The 24,492-nt window shown below is 40.0% G+C and overlaps 2 protein-coding genes across 3 annotated transcripts; one reads left to right on the forward strand and one right to left on the reverse strand.

Annotated features, from left to right (window-relative positions):
* Positions 1–2,183: 2,183 nt before the first annotated feature.
* Positions 2,184–9,047, reverse strand: lrrc56 (leucine rich repeat containing 56). Its single transcript, XM_037255123.1, has 12 exons — positions 8,774–9,047; positions 8,175–8,262; positions 7,856–7,916; positions 7,116–7,212; positions 6,815–7,012; positions 5,784–5,952; positions 5,509–5,715; positions 5,254–5,321; positions 4,832–4,977; positions 4,004–4,191; positions 3,511–3,844; positions 2,184–2,534 (listed from the first exon to the last, which is right to left on the reverse strand). Exons 1-12 carry the CDS (start codon positions 8,924–8,926, stop codon positions 2,447–2,449), a joined length of 1,797 nt encoding a protein of 598 aa, XP_037111018.1. The 5' UTR covers positions 8,927–9,047; the 3' UTR covers positions 2,184–2,446.
* A 385-nt stretch (positions 9,048–9,432) lies between these two features.
* Positions 9,433–24,173, forward strand: LOC119124971 (GTPase HRas). 2 transcript variants are annotated; one of them, XM_037255373.1, is made up of 6 exons: positions 9,433–9,775; positions 15,962–16,158; positions 18,554–18,732; positions 19,758–19,917; positions 20,547–20,671; positions 21,480–24,173. In XM_037255373.1, the coding sequence occupies exons 2-5, from the start codon at positions 16,048–16,050 to the stop codon at positions 20,664–20,666; spliced, it is 570 nt and encodes a 189-aa protein (XP_037111268.1). In that variant the 5' UTR covers positions 9,433–9,775; positions 15,962–16,047; the 3' UTR covers positions 20,667–20,671; positions 21,480–24,173. The 2 variants fall into 2 exon arrangements, with proteins under 2 accessions (XP_037111268.1, XP_037111269.1); XM_037255374.1 differs by having other exon boundaries at positions 9,433–9,693.
* The last annotated feature ends 319 nt before the right edge of the window (positions 24,174–24,492 follow it).

A 24,492-nucleotide genomic window follows, 5' to 3' on the forward strand; every position in this document is an offset into this window, starting at 1 on the left:
CACCCGTGTAGTTCAGAAGTTAAGCATATCTATCCACCAATCCTCAGTGATGATGCAAGACAAGGTGATCAAGATTTTTTAACACCAATTCCCTTGGTCCCTTATGTAACACAATTGCAGTCTAGGCCACATCAGAAGAAAACCAACCCGGAATGCAGGCACAATCCACACCGCGTCCGTCCTCCAGTCCGCAACGATTGTAAACACAGTCATCAAGAAATCTCAAAGGGTCTTCAGATAACCCAACTGGAATTTCCAAGTAGGCAGACTTTGCACCCAATCCACAGGCATGAAAAAGACATTCAAGCTGCTATCCAACCCATCACCATAGTCCCTGATATATGCCAACTGCATAATAGCTCACTGATGGGAGTCCAACATGGTGTCCGCCGACCAAATGACAAGCCGGCAAAAGTGTCTCATCAAGATATTCCTGAACCCGTCACCATGGGCATTCAGATAACCGAAGTCAAGCGCAGCACGGATCATCAATTTGTCCACCCATCAGTCCAAAAGAAAACTTGTGACACATGCTCTTACTTCACACGGGTGGAATTTTGTCCTAATCAAAAGAACAGTAATGAAGTCCACAAGGGGACTGGGCACACTTGGCCAGTTGACACAACTCCCATTTCTATGTGCCTTCAGATAACCCCATTCTAGCGTGGTCTCCACTATCCACACACTAATTCACAAAGATGCTCGACTCATTAAACTACAATTGGATGGAGGCCGTTCAAAAACCGGATACATTTGGTGCACCCATCACCGTCAGCAGCAAAGCCACCATAATTCTGTGCAAAGGTTCACGCTGGTTCCCAACAACAACCGTGTGGACTTGTAGTTTTACGTGAACCATACAAGATTCCACTGGACTTTACTCAGGTCAGAGGTTTATTCTGAGAGCTCTTATCAGAGCTCTGTGGGCTGCACTTCAAATGGGATCATCGTTGTTTTTTACAGTCAAGGACCATAGAGGTTTTTAAATCTGTCTCAAGAGGGGAAGAGGCTGTACAAGAGATACAAATCCCTAAATAGCACTCTGTCAGAATTTCATCTACAGTACAGTATCTTCAAACGTCAGGTCAACAAAAGACACATAAAGTAGGGGCTTTAAGATCCGTTGAGCTGCAATCACTTTGCAGAGACTACTCCAGGACTACTACGGCAATTGTTTTAGCTAAACCTTTTTGCTTTTACCTTTTGTTATAGTGTGTTGTGCGAATTATCACTTCGACGGGTGCGTGAGCCGAACTTGATAAGAAAATAAGTGAAGTGAAATAAAAAACAAAAACTGGGGTGTGCTTGAGTCTAAGACGTTTTCCTCTTTTAAATCCTACATACCAGGGTTGGAAGCAGAATTATTACCCAAACCCATGACCTTGCAGATTTGCCACCTGCAAGGTCAAGCTAAAGGGCCATTGTGGGCATGGCAGAACTTTAGGATGGCCACCCCTTCAACTAGATCAGGTTTCACCAATTTGGGTCCTCGGAGTCTGGTGTGCTGCATGCTTTATATTTCTCCCTGGTGCAACACAACTGATTGGCCTGTGACTGATGGGGCCTGAGAAAATATTCTTATTTTCAACACTGACATGACAACCATTTCTTAGAGCACCCTGAGGTAGGCAGTGGCACATTACAGACCTTAGCAGAACAGTGAGTTTTAAATGGCTGCTTTTCATTGACCAAGGATAACATGTTCCCCATGCGCTTAACTTGTAATACATTTGTAGTGCCAATTTGCCATTTACCCATCACGATATTCTGGCTACCTCCAGATCTAATAACTTCAAGACTTGTCTGCTGTAATGCATCCTTTTGACATAGTGCCCTCATGTGGCATGTAGGGCTATCACACCACGAGTAACCAGTATGTACAGCAGAGAAAAAAATATAAACATTTTTTTCACCTTAAACCTGAGCCTAAAAGTTATCACAATGTTTATTCATATTTGTAATATAGTTTGTGTGAAAGTATCAATATTTCAACTAAAATACGTAGCAATTATCTTCTCCAAATTGCAAAAACTACTGTTTTATCAAAGTTGCAGAGAGTTTGTCCTGTTTTATGGTTATATAGTCCTATTAACAGGGCATGTTAGGAAATTTAAAAGTAATAAGTCAGTAAAATACAATGACAGTCATTAGTCAAGTAATTGGTCTCTGTTTTTAGAAATGTATGGTTGGGCCTCATATATACGGAGTATATGTATATTTTAAAAAATTGTTGGGAACGGTTTCAATAAAGGGATTAGATAAGCAAATTGCTTCAACCTGCTTCCCTTTTCGACAAGTCATGTCAAATGTGAAATGGAACTGTAACAAATGTGTTGTGTACTTGCAGAAATAAAAAAATTCAAACCAAAAATAAAAGCACAAAAATAATATAGCCCTAGTCGAGACTTTCTAATCCTGCTAATTCTGGTGTCAGTTTAATTTGTGCTCACTCTGAAGGCATTTGAAGCTGGTGCTCTGTCCAGGATCTTTGACAGTTCACTTTTGTTGCCAGGCTGTACACGTCCATCTCTAAACTGAAAGACAGGGAGATGTAGTCTAATTAAATTCAACTACAATTTATGAATGAGTGAGTGAGTGAGTGAGTGAGTGAGTGAGTGAGTGAGTGAGTGAGTGAGTGAGTGAGTGTAAATAAAGGCATGAATGAATAAATGAATGAATAGATGGATGAATAATGCAATCAATCAATCAATCAATCAATCAATCAATCAATCAATCAATCAATCAATCAATCAATCAAACAATAAAAGTTTTCCTTTCCATTGCCATTCATGAGAGTTAGCTGGTAGCAGCAGGCAGTCATTTTCACAGGACTAGATATACTCTATTTGCAGCTAGTTAGTGGATGTGAATGGTTTTGAACAATTTGGGGGAAGTGCCCCAAAAACATGGAAATGTTAGATGCCTGTGATAAATCTGCCTTTTACAGTAAGTGTGAACTCTGATCCCATGTTCTGTACGCTTGACTATTGGTCCCCTTTTGTCCATTTTAACAACTTCTTCATACGTGTTCAAATGAACAGTGATCAGTTGCAAATTTGATTTTGTTTTTGGAGGGAATGGTAAGCTACTTTTAAGTGATACTATGGGTACAATTATACAGTACAATTTCACTGAAAATTTGAAAGGGCTGCTCTGAAATTATGTTAAGATGGTTGAAATGCGGACAAATTGTTCTGATGTGGATTTGTATAGGTTGGGAGCTTTGCTATGGGCTTTTCTCATTTTTCATCTTGTTTTCTGTATTTTTGAACCTCGGTGTGTTTCTTCTTTTGTTATAGAAATAGACATGCTTGCACAATGTATCGTGGTTCGGAATTTGGGACAGAGATTTGAACAAAGACGAAATTATGTCAAGACATCCTTGTCTTTTATCGGGACATAGAGGTATGTAAGTAACATTGCACAACTGTAACATTGCAATACTAAGAATTTGGTGGGAAAAAAAGACTTGAGAAACATTTTTTACAATGGAATGCAATAATTTCTCACCAGGAATCCTTGCTTTGTCCTCCCAGGCTACTTAATTTATATGGACGGCTAATGTTTAAAGGCAATGACGGACAAAGCTTATTCATTCTTGTCAACTTTTGGTTAAATGGCAGGTCAGTCTGTGCAGTACTTGTGGCCTTTAAAACTTTGCATCCTTCGCTGCAGGAATGAAGATTGTGTTCTGAATTGGCCGGGTTGATTCGAATCCGATGTGCACGGATTCCTATTGGCTTCTTCCGGCAAGAGGCTGATTTGGAACTTAGTGGAGGACAAGGTGAAAGTGTGTTGTCACAGAAAAAGGGATCCACATCAGTCGACATGGATTCAAACTCATCTGAAAATGACATGCAAAAAAATGGGCAGAATTAGCAGCTTTCACTAAGTCACCTTTTACAACTTGACATCACATTAAGTTCAGCCTCCACCTCCGGCTTAACATTTTTATTATTAAAATTGTAATTTTTTTTAAAGTGTGTTCAGTGTGCGTTTTTACCTGTACATATAGATTTGGAAGATGAATTAGACGGACTTGTGTCAAGAATATCCTCACAATGTTCTTCATCACAACTGTCGCTCATAACATCAAATCCTTTCTCTTCATCATCAGCCTCTTCATCGTCGTTGCCGTGTCGAACAACCAGTACTTGTGGTCGTCTATCTCTTTCTATTTTTTCAAGATACCTGGATGTGTGAGTCACGTATATGGAGAAGTCACTTAAAGGGGAAGTAAACCCCAAAATGTTCTTTACAATAATATGTTGTATGTGCCCCCTCTAGTCTAAACACAACATTTTGATTAATATTTCTTTTGTGGGATATGAGTTAAGCAGTAAAATTCTAATTTTTATGCAATCTATGTCGACTGAAAACGACATTACAGTTGCCAGGTCACACCCAATCACGGCTCAGCTTCAGAAAACTGGTGAGCTCTGGCAAGTTCAGCCTACTGCCCAAAGACTGCTGGGATAGGCTCCAGTGCACCCGCGACCCTTGGGAGGATGATCGGTTCAGATAATGGAAGGACAAATTGAAAACAAATGCTATTGTTCTTAAGCGCCCATCACAAATACATTCTTCAGTAAGTATTTCCCATGTCATCAAAAATGTCGGCACTGCAGATCTCCTTGAAATAACGTGATATAGTTTTGACAAAAATGTATAATTACTTGGCAACCCCTCTTACAAGGCCTATAGTTTGATTATTTTTTATCGAGTCCCACCCTTAGTATTTATATCCATTTCACACTTCCATTAATTAACAGTCAGATTTTTAAGTGTGTTGTTGTTTTTCATCCAAAAAATAATAATCTGAGTACATTACCTGCAGTGTTTCTCCCTCCAGGTTCTCAGTTCAGCAAGCACGTCACCACCACTCTCTTTCCCATCAGGGTCTTGAGGGGTAAGCGTGTGCTCTGGCACAGAAATGGGCAGGTTAAGGGGGGTAGAAGTGGACGTACAGGGTGCTGTCTGTGAGGAAACACAAACATATACACTAAATCAATGTATTAATCTAATACGGCTAGGTAAGCAGACACCAAAATAAGGAAAAAGGTAAGCATGACAGCAGAGGCGACGCATAAGCACAAATGTAACATAATAAAAGTTAATAAAGTGTAGACATAAAATTGTCTCCCTTCAAAAATAATGCCCAACCAAAATATTGTAGTTGTGGTTCAGCTGGATCCCAGAGCAAAATGTACTTTCACAACAGAGTGAAATAAATCTTTATTTCATGCCACTTACCCTCAACTTTTCACGTCTTGCTCGTATTGCCTTGACAGGGTTTCCACAGAACAGAATTTTACCAGCTCCTGCATACAGGATATAAAGATGTGGCCTAAGTCCGGATTTTTTTTAAATTATTTTTGTTAAGAGTTTGTTATTGTGAACCAATACTAAAAAGGGACCCAGAATCAAATACATCCATAACAGGAAAATACAATTTCCTAAAAAGTCTACAGTAAGTTAGCATTCATGAGAAATATCAGAATATGTAACCATGCGTCAGGACACTGCTGTCTTCTTCAACTTCAGCTAAATCGGAATCCACAGAACCGGGTGTGGACACTGGACTGGATAGAAACCCAGATGAACTTGCTGATAGAGGTCTGGATATAGGTGTGCTTGCTGATGACCGAGGCCGGAGGCTGGAGGCAGGGCGCTTGGCTGAGCTGGACCAGCTATATGCACCATTTCCTTCGGCTTCTACAAAGAAATTGAGTGTGTCATTAAAACATCTTGGAACAACAGGGGAGACCACAAGAAAAACATACGGTCTCCATTCAATGTCGGGGTGGGGTCCCTTAGGTAGTTTCGGAGAATAGCCCAGTCTTCCCACAAGTTGCTGCTTGAGCCCGACCTGCCATCCTCCACTTTTGCGTTGTCAAGGTAACGCAGCTGTGGAACCAACTCCCTCACCGCATGGTAATAATTGTACTCGATCTGGTGGGGTGAGCAAAATAAGCCAAATAAACTACTGTGATTGCAATTTTAGAGATGGCACAGTCTCAACAAGGCTAGATCAAATCTCATCAAGTTTGAACCGAACATTTCTCATCTTCCGTCGTGCAGAAGAGAACAAATAACTAATAAGGGGAAAAGAAAGCAATGAGAGAGTGTGAGACTTCTGAGAGAGGAAGTGAGCGGTTGTTTGTGTTTGTGTGTTTGAAAGAGAGTTTGGCAAACTCAAGTTGCCAAGTCAAACCCACAGTTGCTACAAAGCGCAAGCCTAATACATATTCAGATCAGCCTCTCCCTTCATTGCTCTAGTTTCCTAATTAATTCTCTGCTGGCGACCGTAAACTCTCTTACAGTGGATCCCAACTTTCCAAACTGTTGTAAATCAGCAGAAGCCGCAAACCATTGTGGTCAATGGTGGCCATGGCCAACATTAGCCGCTCACTGGCCACCTTAATGGCCACCCACACGTCTTGGGGAAAATTTTGAGAAACCAGACGTCCGTCTTATAACATGGGTGCGTTACACTGGGGCACTTACATACGTACATTTAAATACGTAATATTAAATACGTAATATTTTTTTAATATTGAGCATTATTGCTTAAATCTTACATTTTTTTTAAATTCACATCCAATTATAATACAGTGAACGCTATGTTTAACAACCGTGCCTCTATAAACAGGCTGTATGCATAGCAAAAGAATTAATTCTAATATTGTTTGGTTGTATTTATTTTATGTCAGTGATTATTTTGCATACCACTAGAAGGATCCAGCGTACTAGAATTATGTGTACCACATTTGAGAATCTCTGAGCGTCTGTATAAAAACATATATTGACCTACTTGTGTGGTGGTGGGGTTTGGCTGCAGGCACACCGGGTTTCCCTCCAAGGTGAGTGTGTGTAGTTTGCCACATAACCTGAGATATTGAACCTGGACAAGGTCATTCACATCATTTCCTTCCAAATCTAACACCTGTAGATTCTCCAGCATGCCAACCTGACTCAAGTCGGACACTTGGTTAAAGGCCAGGTACAATTCCTGAAAAGAGAAGATAAAATGCCCCCCAAAAAACAACACAACAGCTTGTATATATTTGAACTAAACAAGTACTTGACAAGAAACTATGACTTATGAATGATACCCTGAGAGAGGAAATAGTCGAAATGCCATCCAAGCCTTGTAGATGGCAACATGACATCCATAGAACCTGCAGGTGGGACAGGGTGGTTCCCAGGTCTCTATATGGCAAATAAAAGAGGACAAAAGTATATTACATCTGACAGTATTTATAGCATAGTAAGATTGGTGCTCATTTTTAAGTTTATTTTTTGAATAAATCTGAAAAGTCAAAATTCAAAATCGTCACCAAAATAAATTTGTTAGTAAGAAGTTATGAAAATGATCACCTTACAACTGTCCTACACTTAAACAACTCTGGGCGAAATAAAACTTTGACTAAGCAGAAGTGTACTTCCAGAGGACGCTCTTGGGATTTGAAAAAATATACAATTGCAATGAAATTGGGAGTCAGACATTTTGTAAAATTTAAACAAAAACACTAATAGTTGCTTCGTAGGTGGAATTCTTTGCCAATTGAATAACTACGAACCTTCCCCTTTTTGCTTGAACACACTTCTCATTTTTCATGTTTTATGACATTTTATACACTCTGAAGAGAAACATTAGTGTCACTATTGCATATTTACTTCCTTACATCATTTAACTACACTATATGTATTTAGCACAAGTGGTAGAGAAATTGATGGATGACTTAAACGCATGTTCACTGTGGATGCTGATGTCAACAAATATGCGAACGCCAAACGAAGTAGACAACATAAGGACTAAGTTAAGGTCAAGTATTGTGTCAGTTTTACTCACCTTACAGACATGAGCACACTGTTGTTCATTTTGAGCAGCACCAGCCGAGGCAAGTAAGAGCCTAGAAAATGATATCAGATAACCACTTTTTGATTCTTACTGAAATAGTTCATTTCCTAAAATGGCAATAATACCTTTCATATTCCTATGCATATGACTGTGACCTTTACATTGAAATATTGACATTACGTACAAATATCTATCACAAGGATGAGTATTCTTATAGAAATAACATACATAGATACTGCAAATGTATTTTTTCTCCAAGAATGACACCACATTCAACATTGCATATGCGTTGATGTGGTATGTCGCTCACCAAAGTTACCAAGGCTGTTTTCTCGAGTGTCCACGCAGATTTCCAGTGAGGTCACCTGAGTCAGATTCTTTGTTCCACACAGTAATTCCTGTGAAGGACAGGCTCAACTCAGCACAGTTACCCAAGATGTATTGCTGATATCAAGGATTTCCATCTATTATAAAGGAAATTCACTTTGATCAAGATACAACATAAAAGTGTACGTCATAAAAATATAAAACAGCCATTTTCCGCACAAGTTGATAGATGACGCGCGGTGCCAACAGTGAACCAAATTATATATTATGAATCGATTCAATATGCCATGCCCCATTGAATAAATACGACTAATTTGTGCACAGCACTAATACACGTATATAGGTAGGAAGGTGGGTGTGTAGGTAGGTAGGTAGGTAGGTAGGTAGGTAGGTAGGTAGGTAGGTAGGTAGGTAGGTAGGTAGGTAGGTAGGTAGGTAGGGAGGAAGGTAGGTAGGGAGGAAGGTAGGTAGGTAGGTTATTAGGTACAATACAATACAATACAATACAATACAATACAATACAATACAATACAATACAATAACACGACAACTTTATTTATATAGCACATTTTACAACCTTACCAGCCTCTCCTGGGACAGATAGAGTTCCACTTCACCCTCCTCACAGAGTTTCATGGCAGGAGCTGGGTTGAAGGGGCCTGATTCATCCATCATAGTCACCTGGACCCGACCAGAACCAGGCCGAACTTCCCGTATTCTAAATGTGCGATCCATTCTTCTCTACTAACAATATGGCATTTCAAAAAAAGCGCCAGGCTTTACTTTGACCTTCGTCTTGCGGGAAAGTTAATTCAGCCATGTTATTCACCCAATGATGGCCATCGGTGCGGTCAGATGTTTGCTTGGCAACCATTCTCATCTTCCTGGATACGGACGGCAAAGGCTTCTTGGGAAATGTAGTTTTTCTAGTTTATGCCCGCTCCAAAAAGGTGTGGCTACGCAAAATAACCTTAAAATGTTACAGTCGTATTTATACTCATTCAAAGTTTGTGTGTGTATGTGTGTGTGTGTGGGGGGGGGGGGGGGGGGGGGGTCATACACAAAGCCTCTTCGCTGCATGAAACCGACAAGGAGCTTACTTGGATGCAAAGACAATCAATTCTTCTCTGAAATGTAATCGACAATTTGCTCAGACCAACGTGTTGTTTTTTTCTGTTATTTGTGCGTGAACGCGCCACGAGCGCGCGACAGACGGGCACGGCGCGTGCACATCGGGGCGGTTCTGCGTGGGTCTGAGCTGGGCGTGGGCTACACGCACTCCCCATTGCCCACTCCTCATCCTCTCCCCTGCTCTCACACTGGAGCCACATTGTTCGATGAGGACACATTTCGGTCTAACCAATGAGTGCCTCCAAGTCGCTCGGTGCTATTTAGGAAAAGTGAAGCGTTCGTGGCAAATAATAAAAATTCGATGATTTGAAGACGACCGGAAACGGTGCGAAAACTGTTTGGAGATATTCAGTTGAAGAAGGAACTTGAGTGTGAGCATCTTATTTTATTTTTCCCCTTTTTTAACCTCTCTCCTCCGGCATAGGACAAATCGCTAATTGCAGCCCGCTTGTTGTAAGTATGAAGCAAACACGTTCCAGTCTCCGAAAGATGTTAATTACGATCTTGTGCGCCTTTGCACGCCGTGTTGTGTCTTGGTGCCCACAGTTACACGTTAGCTAGCAATGGTGAGGGTTTAATTGACAACCAGGACGCTTTTCCATTTACACGCGTGAATTTAGTTCGAGAGACGTGTGTGTTCCTAATAAATAATACATGTGCCATTATCATTCCGAACAACGACCCCTGAGCAGTATTTAACTTGGGAGGGGGTGACTGGATGTCTCTGTTGCCCATAAAACAGAACACGGAGTCATTCAAATGCCTGCACAGCTTAACTGATTGCATTGTGAAAGAAATACAAATAAACGAGACTACTGTCGTCGCTAACAGGGGCCACCAGAAGGGAGACACCCTGCTCTACCGTGGGAAAACTGCAAATGTATCACTGCGGAAGTTTCATATACAGCAAGTGCTGCATCATAAACATCCGCCCTGATGTACATAATGCCGAGATTTGATTTGATTGACACTGTCACTTTGGTTTTCATAACAATGATTATTGGCGTTATCGTTTGCAGTGATGCACTGCATCATTCTGATAGCTGTTTGGTAAATCTATCTATCTATCTATCTATCTATCTATCTATCTATCTATCTATCTATCTATCTATCTATCTATCTATCTATCTATCTATCTATCTATCCAACCAACCCCATCCATCTTTCCATCCATCCATCCATCCATCCATCCATCCATCCATCCATCCATCCATCCATCCATCCATCCATCCATCCATCCATCCATTTTCAACATCGCTTATCCTGGTCAGGGTCGCAGGGAGGTGCTGGAGCAGACTGCACCCTGAACTGTTTGCCAGCCAGTTGCAGGTTTATGGTGAAATAGAGTGCACTATAGAGTAGACTTGCCACAAACAACTATTTTGCTATTTGACTTAACTGGTTGTGTTGAGTGTTGTTATAACATGTCCCTGCAGTAATTCAGCAGAGTACAAATTTGGGCTAATGCTTGATTTAAAAAATATATATTATTCATGATTATTTTGGGAATAATTGAATTCACAGTTGTTGAAACGATCAGTTATTTTTTTGGTACAAAACAAGAAAATGTTTAAACGTAAAAAATATCAAAACAAACACATTTCTTTGGAACGCAATAATTATCTAAGTTTCTTTTGGACCAAGCAACATTGATAAAATTGGTCATTTTAAAATAAAAATAAAAATGTAATGTATATATTATTCAATATTTAAATTCAAATATGATTCCCTTGTATAAATAAACATAGTTCATTGGCTGTTAATGCATATTACAGTATTAATAGGGTTTTTTATATCATGGCAACTTTGTAATTGTGGAGTGTATTAACCGTAATTGTCATTTTATTTAAATTAATTGCAAAGCCCTAAAATGACAAGGAAACCTGACTTCTACCCTTTGCTACCTCATACTACTTACTGTTTCTTCTTCTTTTACTACTAGCACAATCCCTTCCTCCCTTCCTTTTTCCTATTCGTCGATGCAATACATTTAAATCAGCTTAGACAGATTTTAATTATTTTATCTGTATCAAAGGAGGGACCTTCTGTGTTTCTCTAATGGTGACCCAGTCCCCTGCTTGCAAGAATTACCAAGCAGTGAATTTAGCAGCATTCTGTGTCTGATGATAAGCCACTTGGCTCCTATAGCCAATTGTGCTTTGTGGAGGTCAGCTGGCCTTTTCATCTCTGCTGCTGCCTGCATGGTCTCACTCTGCTCCAGCTGCCCAGAGAATGACCCCCGCCGGGAAAAGGTCACCTGCACACAAAATCTTTAGGAGAGAAACTGTTGAGATGGCACTTGTTTGAAAATGCAAAATGGAGGGTTTTTCCTTTACTGTGCTCTGCGTTTTTGGTCAGGCTTCCACTTGGCTGAAGAATGAATAACATGTGCATTTTCTAAAAATGTACATTAGGCTACAATGGAATACTTAGTCCTTCTGGAATGGTCAAACTTGTTTTAGAGCCTCAGAAAGCAGAATTGAGATAGTTGACTGGCTCATCTGCCAGTCAACACTTGTTTGGATGCCGTTTAGGAGGATGATGTCATTGTAGTGGGTGGGTCTAGCGAGCTGTCCTGGAGCCTTGTATTGGATTGTGATACCTCCCTTGGGAGGGTCTCCTTACCATCAACGCTCCACTAAATATCTATTATCTCGGCAGTAGACTTGTGGCTCTGCCAGTATGGATTCTTTAACCAATTAAGCACTTAAATTGACAGTAGAAATTATACTAGGAAAGATTACCCTCCTTGCACTATACCTTTTACACAAGTTGTGTCTTGACTAGTGCTGAAATACTGTCCTGTCTATATTTACGGAGGTCCTAGAAAAAGCTGAGCAGAAAGTTGGTTTAAAAGTTGGGAAACATTTTTTTTTTTTTATTGCAGTGTCTCTTTTGTTTTGCAATAATCCTTAATTCACGTCCAAGACTGCCCATCAGTTCCCTTCATTTGCGCCCACCTTAAACTGTCATGTAAGATTATCCTCTCGGCTCATGCAGGGGTCTAGGGTTTCCAAACCAACTGTTAATTTCCCAGGCTGGAGGTGGCAAGTTATACAAAAACCTCCAACCACAGACATACTAGTTATCCTTCCTCCGGCCGAGCCATGCAAAGATTTTGCGAGCTGCACATGTCAAAATGTAGAATTAAACACTTCAACTGATTAATGCCAGACTAGTTTTATACTTCTGAAATAGCAGAGTCTTTATTTGATTCCGATTCTGAATTGATTCTGAATTTGCTCAAAACACATCAATAGTAATGATATTTATGTGAAGCCACTGATAATGTTAATGATTTCCTCAGATAATTGAAACAGTAAATATCATTATGTAACACGTTTACATTTTCATGTGATCACTTCTGCAACATTCCGACAAATGAAAATGTCCCATCACTGGTGAGCTTTTAAGATCGCTCATGGGCACCACGTTAGAGAGCCCCTGTGCTCGTGTTTGCTTTAGGCTAGTATGCTAGCTAAAGCTATTGATGAGATGTTTATTTAACATTAAGTCATGATTGTGTACATGTTAGAATGCATGGTGATGATTCTCTCCGATTCAAGTCCTGTGCCACTATATTGTGGAATTGATGTGCCGATCATCAATCTATTGATACATCAGCCCAAGCAGCAGCTCAGTGTAAGCCCAATACTGACAAGTGACTTGAAGAAAGCAATAGCATCTTTAAGCATGATGAAGTTTTCTATTCATCTTCATGTGTGGATTATTTATCAGCGGCTGACATGGCCTAGTTTGAGAGGCAATGGCAAGGCTGTCTGGTTTCCTGCCTCCAATGTGCCACCAGCATTCACGGCACTGTTGAATTTTTCTATTTCAACTGTCAGTTACATCCATTAGGCAGGTGTGCACTTTCGATCCTGTGTGGCACGTATGCATAACCATTTGTGTCAATTCTGTTTGTGGAGGTCTCACTGTTCGTGCATATTGTGCCACCTTGCCGCAGTTCCGTAGTTTCGACGTAGTTTTAGTCTTAGATAAAAGATAGCAAATCTTTGTGACTGTTTTTAAATGAAAATAAAGCTACAGTAGTGTACACATCTTAAGGTATGTTCACCTGAGCCTACAGGTGTTCCAGCACAACTATCACCTTGACACAACTCCTGCTTCTATCAGCAGACGCCTCATCAATAAACATTAGTGACGATCCAGTTCCATTGGCAGCCAGACGGTCCCATGCCGTAACGGTGCCTCCAGCATATTTGGCATGCAATCTACAATGCCTTGATTCCTGACATGTTGCCTTCCTTTCCCACCCTTCTGGTGCATGTTTTCTCTGATCCCAATTCTTGACTCTAGACTTTCAAAATGACACGTTGGCTTCCTTTGACAATGCAATCCCATACGATCATGTTTTATTTACCATTGAAATAACATTTACGTTTAACTGTATGTACTATGTGGTCTTTCCACAAGCAGCAGAACTGCCTCTGGACATTATTTTGTCATGAAAATAGCCAAAAGCTTGAGGCTTAGAGGGTCAGATAGATTGCTGTTATGCCAGCGTGTTACATGAAGGAGGCCTTCGCTGACATTGGTTACAATGCTCAGAACCACCTGTTCCTGCAAGGCTCAACAACAGTTTAGTCATGTCAGGATCTATTGCTGCAGCTAATGGCTATGTCCTTAGTTATGGAGTCTGCCTTTCAGTCAATCATTAACATCACTGAGCAAGGCATGGCTAATCTTAGCGTGCTTGACAAAGAGGTTATTAAAGACACACCACTCAAAGGCACATACATATAGTATTATATTTTATAAGAAGGTAGATATATTCAACACGGCATGTATGGATTTATACACGTGCCCTCGCTTTGTAAATTATTGGAAATCAAGTTGATGTTCCCTCCAGCTGTTTAACATAGCAACATTAAGATTATGAATGTATTTTTGTTTTATACACATGTAAAATCATGCAACTATTCATTTGTTGTGAAATCAAATACTCATTGTCCAACATACACACCATTGTCAAAGCTACTTGACCAGAGCTGCTCCATACGTATTCTTAGGGTTGTTCAATAATTAGCGGCATGATAATTATGGGGTTGACGTTGGGTTAACGTCATATTCCTAAATCTGATAACATTCAAAGTTCTGATTAAAACGTATTAATAATAATAATAATATAGCCAATAATGTAGATGAAAATCCAGCAAAGCACTGGGTCAGATAGTTTTGAAAAGTTGCATTCTTTATTAACTACTTTCTAATTAATTATTTCAATACTACAATTTATCAGTGATTGAGTTGTCTTTTTCTGATCTTTGTATTTGCTTGATGATCTTAAACATTATAGAAGGGATACTATGCAATAGAATAACAATTTTCTAAGGGGGCTTGTACTTTTTTATCGAACTGCTTGATCTGAGGCTGTCATTAAAAAAAAAAGAAGGAAGCTGCACCCTAAATGTTGCAGGGATTCACAGTGATTTTCCTCTTGTATATTTTAGTGAGACATTATCCCCATGACGATATTGCCTTGTCACTTATTATCATCATTATGCTCAGTATGTGAAATTGTGATTGTAACCATAGGGTTGCTAGGAGCCTCTGGCAGAATGAACGTGCGGTTGGCCATGGATTACTAGCCCCAACTTGCATCTGATGTAATCTTGCTAAACCTCCATGGAAGCGTCACCGTGGCGCTGACTCATCATGTACCATCATGCCTGCCACTGGTCTGTTTTCAGGTCATTTGCAGGGTACAGACTTAGTAGGTTTGTGCTTTAGTAATACAAGAATTGGAAATCAGGGCATTTCATTTAAAACACCTAGGACTTATAGTTTGGTGCGTCTTATGTTGTACGAACAAAGCAGGATTTTCCCCTAATTTTAGCTGATGTGGTTTATATTTAGGTGCGTTTTATAGTCCGGAAATTACGGTCCATGTTTGCACTGCATGTGACAGCTACGCCCCTGTGACTGCTTTGTTTATCCTTTGATTTCATCACAACAGCAAGAAATGTGTCTTGTCTGGCCACATTGTTAAATTAGAAAAAGTCAGCCCAATGGCAGAGCATATTTTGATTATCACAGTAGAAATACAGTAAATACACCAAAGTCAGGTTGTAAATTTGTACAAACTTCTTTAAAATTATCTGTGCTTGGAGGTTCCTCTGTACTTTACATCATTTTGTTTTTCAACACTAGACAAAAGTGTTTTTTTGCTAGCTTCATAAATGAGTTAGCTGTCACCATTTAAAATGTCCCAAATTAGAAACTAGAGGTAAAAGTCAGAACATTTACATGCTGTGTAGTAAATGACAACAAACACTCAGACATGATCCCAGGTTTTGGCAAAGCTGCCCCTTGGGAACGTGTAGCCTAGACATCTCCCGATGTCGTGTTTCTTTTTCTGTCCTCTCAGAGTGAGCGGGAGAGTCGAACGCTGAGTACCTCCAGCACATTTTTTACATTCCCCTGTGAGGATCCTAACACAGGCCCTCTCTATTCTCTCTCTCATCATTGAATTCTAATAGTGACATCTGCTTTCTTTCTGTCCCTGATCATAGAGCATATCTAAAAGTGTGTTTCAACATTTTGAATGCTAATGTGCTTTGGGTTTGTCAGTTTTCTAAATGGCAGCCTGTCTCTGCTTGCTTTTCTTCTCTACAGCTGCAGCAGCAGTGTGAGTGTGTGTGTGTGTGTGTGTGTGTGCGTGTGTATGTGTGTGTATGTGTGTGTGAGCCGCATCGGGAAAGATGACAGAGTACAAGCTGGTGGTGGTGGGCGCTGGAGGCGTGGGCAAGAGTGCACTCACCATCCAACTCATCCAGAACCACTTTGTGGATGAATATGACCCCACCATAGAGGTACAACAATCTTTCTTTTTTTTCCCATTACATTGTATATATTCCCGCTCCAGCCCTATTGGAATCTTGGGTAAAAAGTGAACACGCAAAACCATTTAATATGAAGTCACTATCACATCCCTGCTGTTCTTTAACATTTACTTTTCTTATGAATTCATAAAAATTGTGTAGACTCGTGGATTGTTTCTGGAATTATTAACTGGCCAATGTTAGCGTGAGTACAACCCCCTTACATAGGTATCAGACATATTTGAAAAGTAATTTCCATGCTTGCTTGTAAGGTTTTGGTTCCCCCCCACCCTCGTTCTCTCCCATTTTTGTTCTCTTTTCTCACCACGCCTGCCTCTGGCCAGACAATGTCCTTTTTGTGTATTTGCATTCCTGGCTCCTATGCTCTAATAAACAAAGGGAAGGCACTCCCATGTTTTTGTGGCTGCACATTGGAGGGCTAAATACGGACTTGGTTCTTTGATTGTGGTGTTTGTATGAGATGATATTAGACAGAGAAATTACCGGTGACTGGTTAAGTCCAATGGGAAACTACGGAGCTTTTTACGTCGCTACATCAATTTAAAAAGTTGTCTTTAAAAGAGCTTTAAAATACCATACACATCACAATCTGTTCTGGAACGACTGACAATTTGTTCGAATTCGAAAGCAAACCTCAAACTCTCCATAAAACACCCGTATAACTAGTCCATTTGAAGATAATATTTGAACTTTTTTTTTTTTTAACTAACGCAAGCGTAAAAGAAAAAAAAAAGACCTACCGTTGATATCACAATCTTAAAACAAGACACTGTACCTTACCACAGCTGTTTTCGCACTGCATTCCCGGCTAATTGGCGCAACAGAGGAGTAACAGTAGAGTATAGAGTTGGGACTTATTTGCCTGTGCATCTCAGCTCGAACTCGCCAAAGTGTGAAATTGCCATGTACAAAGTGTGCATTCACACAGGAGTTGTGGCTTACCCCTTAAACTTGCGCACATCGAGAAACGCAAAGATCGCCTGTACACAACATTGCAAGCCCCCCCCCCCAAAGAAAACTGTTTCTTTAAGATCAAGCATATACATTATGTAAGCTGTTATGTATACAGTTTTGTATACTACTTGGCATGTTCGATACTACTTTTATCCCACTGATACCAGTGGGAGTTTTCACTCTTTGAATACCAATACTGAGTGTGGAGACCGCTAGACGTTTGGATATAGAATTCCATTTAACACAACGACCAAAAAATGTGACCCAAGACCTTTCTCACGCAGATGAGGATTTGCGGATACGTCTGTCTGCCGCAGCAGAGTGCCAACTACTGCCAAGAATGACTTCTCGATCTTTTCAGATTTTTCCTTTTTGCTTTAAGTATCGGTGGCTGGTATCGGCAGCTTCTATGAGTACCCGATACTTTAAAATGAAGCAGGTATCGACCCGACAGGATACCTCCTACCTACCAGGATAGTCGCCCATCCCTGTTATATACTGTACATATTTTATATTCATTGTGTTTCACAATAAATACATTCAGATGCACCTGTAGATAGAAATCAAAAGTGCATTGAGTCTGTGTTGCCGAAATGGACAGATCCAGTCAAACGGGCGCTCGATAAATATCAACAGCCTCTCGAAATGTCCACACTTACTCTTGTTCCTCTTCTTTGTGGCTATTTTCTTCTTCTTTGTTAATCGTTTCCATGGTTCAATAAAAGAGTTGAACTACAGTACAGTTTTTTTATGTGGAGCTGCAAAATCGAGTACATCTTTGCAGTTTGTAACGCATTGGTCCATTTTTGGTGCTCTGTCACTTTGTGTGCTACTAAGACTTGCATCATTTTTTGTGATGGTTCACTTCAGTTGCTTTCGGCTGCATGGATCAGTGCAGGCCATAGAATAATACTTAGATGTGTTACGACATCAGCGTGTCAGCGACAATGGTTTTCAATGGATAATGTCATAGGCTTTGAGTTTTGAGTGTAAAAATACTCTGGACCCGACTGGTGGCATTCCAACTGTTATGGCGCTCATTTTTTTATGGAGGCCAACGAATTCCCGGGGCAATCCTCATCTTGAATCAGTACACAGGGCAGCAAGCTGGAAATAATCTGGAAAAATGTCATTTTACGTGGCAGCTGTGGAAGAGGTTTTATTGATGATGCGTCTAATACTTCACTTAGTATCTCAATCGTTTTCGATAAACACCTGACGCTGGCCCACATTTTGGAATACCTGTTGCAAAAAAAGACAAGAAAAAGCAAAACTGATTTACAGCTATGAGGTGTAACAAAAAATGCTGGGGACATCTGCAAACTTTCATGCGACTTTAGAAATCAGGTCTTTTGAGGGGCCTGAAAAGGCCTTGCTTTATGAAATGGTATCTCTTATATTTGCTTTGCAGGACTCGTACAGGAAACAGGTTGTGATTGACGGAGAGACCTGTCTGCTGGACATCCTGGATACTGCAGGTCAGGAGGAATACAGCGCAATGAGGGACCAGTACATGAGGACGGGAGAGGGATTCCTCTGCGTGTTCGCAATCAACAACACAAAATCCTTTGAAGACATTCATCAATACAGGTATGGCAAAATGACAAGAGTGGGAAAATGGTGGCCTTGGATTTTGGCATGTCTATGGGCACTGTGCTAGACAGTCCAAAGGGAGCGGCATGTGTTGCCACTATGTGTGTGCCAGCTCTCTGCAGTGGTTAGGAGATGGCAGGCATTTAACACGGCTAAAGAATGCTTAGCCCCAACTGTAGGATTACAGCACCATGCCAATGACATCGATCCTGACTCATAGGGAAGCTGGCCATGGGACTCCCAAGGCTGGAGAATGAAAAAGAGGAAGCGAGAGGAAGGATGAGAGGAGTTTCCTCTATCTTCTTTGAATTTGCGACATGCCAAGTAAACAAGGCAATATATATCTTTGATAGCTCTCCCGTCATTCAATTAGTCAAAGTGCAAAAAAAAAAAAAAATTCAAAGTGAATCGTTTTTGACAGATGATTTTAGTACTGCTCCCATTGTTGCAACACAACACTGGTCAGGACTGTAGCTCTTACGATTTGAATATTGTATATGAAATAGGTTTATGTTGTGTGTGTCAAACACCTACGTCATTGGACTCATAACAAGGGAAACAGCATTAGTGGTGTTGATGGCAGATGGTCTAGCTTTGATTCATGTGGATGTGTCCTGCTGCACTGTAACTGGGGGGGAAGGAGTACATAGATTGATCAGACACCCTCCTCTCTGTCAGTTTCCTTTCACTGCTGGCTGCTGTAGCAATGAGGTAATGCTCTTTGCCGCCTGCCTGTCGTCCATCTACACCCACCCACCCCCCAGCATGCTCCCTGCTTCAGTAGTTCAGCAGTCCCCTGCACCACCAGGGAACTGGATCTTCCTCAAGGTCCTAGTGCTCTCTGGATGTTTGACTTTACAGTGGTGAAACAGCTGCTGTTTACAGTATACTAAGCCAGGGAATTCTCTGATGAGGGGTGTGGCACTTTGATTTAACATTGCATTGTTGGGGCAAGTCGAGAAACAACTTAAGACTGCTCATGTTTAATGATGTCTCCATTTTGTTTTGTTTGCGACCTACAGAGAACAGATAAAACGCGTAAAGGACTCGGATGATGTTCCCATGGTGCTTGTGGGCAACAAATGTGACCTCCCTGCACGTACGGTGGACACAAGGCAAGCCCAGGAACTCGCACGTTCCTATGGCATCCCTTACATTGAAACCTCCGCGAAGACACGACAGGTACATCATGTGACGCTTGAGCTCAAATAATAGCCATGCCGTTAAAAAAAACCCACATTTATCTGTTTTATTGTTTTGGGAGATTTTAAAAGGTTCTCTCAGCCTAGAAATGAATTGTGCAAAAAATATGTTCATGTCATGCATTGACTGCTGTTAAATCTGTTGAGATTTTATTGCTGTGTTGTGCTGGGGTCAGTGACTCATAACCAAGTTACCTTGACTGGAGAGGAGAAACCCATTTGAAAGGACTCAAAGGTAGCGATAAAACGTTATATGCATCTTCATACAAATTAAGCTATTCATCAATGGACTGGCAGCAAGTCTGCCATTCAAATGGAGGCAGTACAAAGAATTAAATGGGACATTTTTTCATTGCTATCTTGATGAAGAACAGTTGAGATGATTGCCATGGTAACATTGTCACATGTCTCCACGATGTGCTCTCCTGAAGGCTTTGCTCTCCCTTTGGGGGGGCAGTGTTCGTTGTGCAACTCTCTTATGATTGATCATAGTTAAAGAATTCAACAGCTCTATATTTTGGCCCGTTGATTAATCATGGAAACTTGAACAGGTTGACATAAACATACAACAAGAACAGCTAATTTCCGTCTCACTATTTGTATTTACAGGGAGTAGAGGATGCTTTCTACACACTGGTCAGGGAAATTAGGCAACACAAGCTGAGGAAGTTGAATCCGCCAGATGAGAGTGGTCAGGACTGTATGAGCTGTCGCTGTGTGGTATCGTGATGAAGGTGAGACTACTTTTGATTTTAATTTTGAAGCCCACACCTCACTGAGCGATAAATGCTTGCAAATGCTTGCGAACGTAGCCTATATCTGTTTTTTGTCAGAAATGTTGCAAAAGATTGCAGAGTGGCAAAGTATTTTTCTTCACTGTAAAGGATTTCTCTGGAAAAAAACACCAACTGTCTGGCAGCACAACACTAGTAATTTACTGTTATTTTACAATTCACCCACTGCAGTTTAACAGTATAGTACTGAATTGTAAATTACAGTATACTACCATAGGATAACAGTGGGTGGGGTGGTAATTTTACATTGTTATGTACTTTAACAGAATAGAACTGTTTTTTGGATTAAATTACCTGACAGTAGGACAACTGTGTTATTGTATTTTTGCAGTTCACACCAGTTTTTTTATAAAAATAATAATGTGATTGCATCCAATTTATAAGACGCTTTTCTGTCACACGAGCAAAGCGCCCGCAATAGTTATTCAAGTACTTGCGCATTCACATTCTGGTGGGGGTAAACTACGTATTATCCACAAGGACACAATAACTCGGACAGAGCGGGATTCCAACAGCAGACCCTTTGATTATTGGATATCACGCACTACCTCCTGAGCCACAGCCGCAGTTTGATGTCTCTTTAATTTGACTTAAGTTGTGTACCTGCTTGTGCTCCTAAAGTCTATAATACAAATACATCAGGCTACAAACTAGGACCTCCTGTAGAGTGTTGACGCAACTGCGCTAGTATTTCCATTTAGAGTGTAATAAATTCATACTTTTGCATCGTGCCATCTTTTTCCCTCAGGTCTCCTTCACAGCTTGGAAAGAAATGCTACAGCACAAGACGTCGCAGCATGGACTTGAAAATAGAATGAAAAAACTGAATGATGAAAGTTAAATAAATGGTTGCAATTTTTTTGTCTCTTGAGAAGAACCTGAACCAGAGCCGTTTTTATGGAAAGAAGGATTTGGACTGACTATTGCCTGCGTGGCTACCTGAGCAAGCTTGGCCACCCCTCTCCCCTTTTTTTTTTTTTTTTTTTGCGCTTCATGTCGACAGGTGAGCAAAACCACGAATCACTATAATCAACTCCAACGTGGTCTTGCTGGGTAACTAACTTATTGTTTTCAGTCTCTACACTGGTCCTATAGGGAGAGCCTTGAATCCCCAACCCCCTTTCAGCTCACCCTGAAATACTCAATCCACTGCACTGGTCTTGGGTAGGCATTGGACATTTGTTTGCTCTATAACCACTCGTGTAAAAAAAAATCCAACTACCTCCCTTTAAAGGTGAAGGCTGACTTGGGAATTTGTAGAATGTGTTGCTGTTGTTTTAACAGTTAGCCTTGTTGTAAAAGATGTGCATTTTGGTTTTGAACTGGAACATATTTAGCGGGTGGATAATTAAAAAAAATATATTGAGCTCAACTGAGTGAGTTAAAAGAGCTCAACATTTTTCATGACTTGCCCATACATTTACAGTAATAAAAAAAAGAAAACGTACGTCCATCCAAAAATACAATCATGTTGACACTTATTTCATTGATGTGATACTACCCCTCCTGTATATATTCTAGGGGTTATTGAAAAAAAAAGAATTGGTTTTGAGGGGTTATTAAAAAAAATGAATTGGTTTTGATTTAAAATATGAGTGCATCGAATCAGACCGAATTGAATTGTTCCACTTCAAAATACTGTATATAGATATACGTATCGAATCATCTTTGATTGGAGAGATTTGTCTTTGAAGGAAAGACGGCTTTTACACTTACCTACTGACGAGTTAATTCCTATTGTAATATGACAAGAAACTCATTGCATCATACCCTCTCAAACTCAGCCGTACCACAATGAATTGTAATCACACTGAATCGAAACAAATCAAAACATTCCACTCCAATATAAATCTTGAACTGTATCACCCCCCCCAAGTGTCAAGATACGTACTGAATTGCCTTTTTTTGGAGAGAGGAATACATTTTGGTTCTGAATGCAGCTGCCTTACATTCTTTGGTAAAATTGTTTTCGTGGAATAATAGTGATGGTGACGATGATGATAATAATAATCATAGCTTATTAACAGCAATGGTTACTGTACAGTATATTGGTGTGGGTATAGTAGGATTTATATCTGTTAAATCCACATTGCACTGGAAGCAAGGGAGGGTACAGTGCTTTTGCACAGTGCTACAGCTGGAGACATTTGCCTATATCATAAGAGCAACATGCTATGCTTGCACGGTTACAGGTTTTAGGTGGAGATACAGTTTTCTTTTGAAAACAACTTTCTATTATCGTTTCATGCGCTTTTAACATGCTTTTTAATCTGCTTCTTAACCCCAATACAGAGTTGTTGTTTTTTTTAAAGTGTAACCCTTTGCAGAGTGTAACACCCACATTAGAATGCTGAAACTTCCCACACACTTCACTACCCTCAAAAACCTCAAAATGTGTGCTGTACATGAATGTGAGTGACTAATATGTGTAATGAATGCTGGATCATGAGGTGCGTCGCTGTGTTTCTCAAGTGTTAACTCGCTTGTGTTTTCGACTGTTGCATTCATTTGCTACTTTATTCAGAAGACTGCGCTTACCTGTTTCTACTTTGTAGCTTATTCCATATGCACAGGAGAAGTTTGGTCTGTTTACTTTGTGTGCAACTACCGAAAAAGCATTGGGTTAAGACATGGCATGCGCTGTACAGATCCTGAAGGTAAAACTGCAACATTTTGAAGTGTGTCTAAAAGAATGAATTTTTTGGTAGTGTATAGCCAATAAAAGCCAAATTGCCTCACTCTTGCTTGATTACATTTAGTTAGTTTAATTAGTTACATTTATTGTCTATTGGTTTATGAATTCCACTCATATCCAGAATAAACATAAAACTGCTTTCAATTTACATTGGAGGTGAGGTCACGTTCTTTCCCCGCTACAAAGGACGTCATAAATAGCAGGAACAACCGTGCTACAGTGCGAAAGCTAAGTAATTATTAACCATTCATCTTTGCTCGAATGAAGGGTTATGAACTGTGAATGTGTCATCTGCAAGTTTTCAGCTAAAAGTCTGTTTAAAATTAATTTGGTTCAAACTGTTGTTCTGAAACATTTTGATGGAACCTTTGTCTCGTCCTAAATGCTTGTTGTTGCCCTGTCAAACTTTATACTGTATAGCAAATCCATAATAATGCCACAACTCCACAAATCTATGCATAAATTCTCATCGTCTTAGAATGTCTCATATCGTTGCCGCATGGATACTTAGCCAGTAACCCCGAGAATACATGTCACAAAATGACTTGTACAGACCTGTAGAGGTTTGGACTTCTCTACTTACAATTGTATCAAGGGCTTCTCTCTCCCTTGAACACTATTGAATGAAAGTGTGTTTGGAATTTATAAAAAAATGTTGGCTGTTTAGCTATTTAAGATGTATGTACTCTTTAAAAAATGTCAAATGCGTTGCAGGGCAGGAATAAAGATGTTATGATAAACATGTTATGTTATGATAGTCTTGTCATTTTTGTGTGTCTTTCTGTTGACTTCAAGAGATGGGATATCAACTCATCAAAATGATAAGTTTGCAGTTACATTATTGTTGTACTAAATAACATTGTCTTACAGAGGCCCTGAAATGCAGAACACAAGAGAAAATAACTAAAAGCATATCAAAAACTACAACAGCAAATTGAAAAAACATGACAAAAAATAGATAAACACAACAGCCATTTAATAAACACAACATTTAAGTAAACACAACTGTAAATAACTAAAAACAATAGCAAATTAAACACAATACCAAATTACAGATGAATTATTG

Source organism: Syngnathus acus, chromosome 6 (assembly GCF_901709675.1).
Source record: "Syngnathus acus chromosome 6, fSynAcu1.2, whole genome shotgun sequence".
In the NCBI taxonomy this organism is placed as follows: domain Eukaryota; kingdom Metazoa; phylum Chordata; class Actinopteri; order Syngnathiformes; family Syngnathidae; genus Syngnathus; species Syngnathus acus.

Bases quoted from the DNA above. Each gene is read 5' to 3' on its own strand.
- lrrc56 (XM_037255123.1), bottom strand. From the start codon at position 8,926: ATGGATCGCACATTTAGAATACGGGAAGTTCGGCCTGGTTCTGGTCGG. The intron at 5,716-5,783 runs GTATGTTTTTCT...ATTTCTTTGTAG, and splicing joins CCCGACATTGAATGGAGACC to AAGCCGAAGGAAATGGTGCA. The intron at 4,978-5,253 runs GTAAGTGGCATG...GTTTCCTCACAG, and splicing joins CAAGACGTGAAAAGTTGAGG to ACAGCACCCTGTACGTCCAC.
- LOC119124971 (XM_037255373.1), top strand. From the start codon at position 16,048: ATGACAGAGTACAAGCTGGTGGTGGTGGGCGCTGGAGGCGTGGGCAAG. The intron at 18,733-19,757 runs GTATGGCAAAAT...TGCGACCTACAG, and splicing joins GAAGACATTCATCAATACAG to AGAACAGATAAAACGCGTAA. The intron at 19,918-20,546 runs GTACATCATGTG...TTGTATTTACAG, and splicing joins CCTCCGCGAAGACACGACAG to GGAGTAGAGGATGCTTTCTA.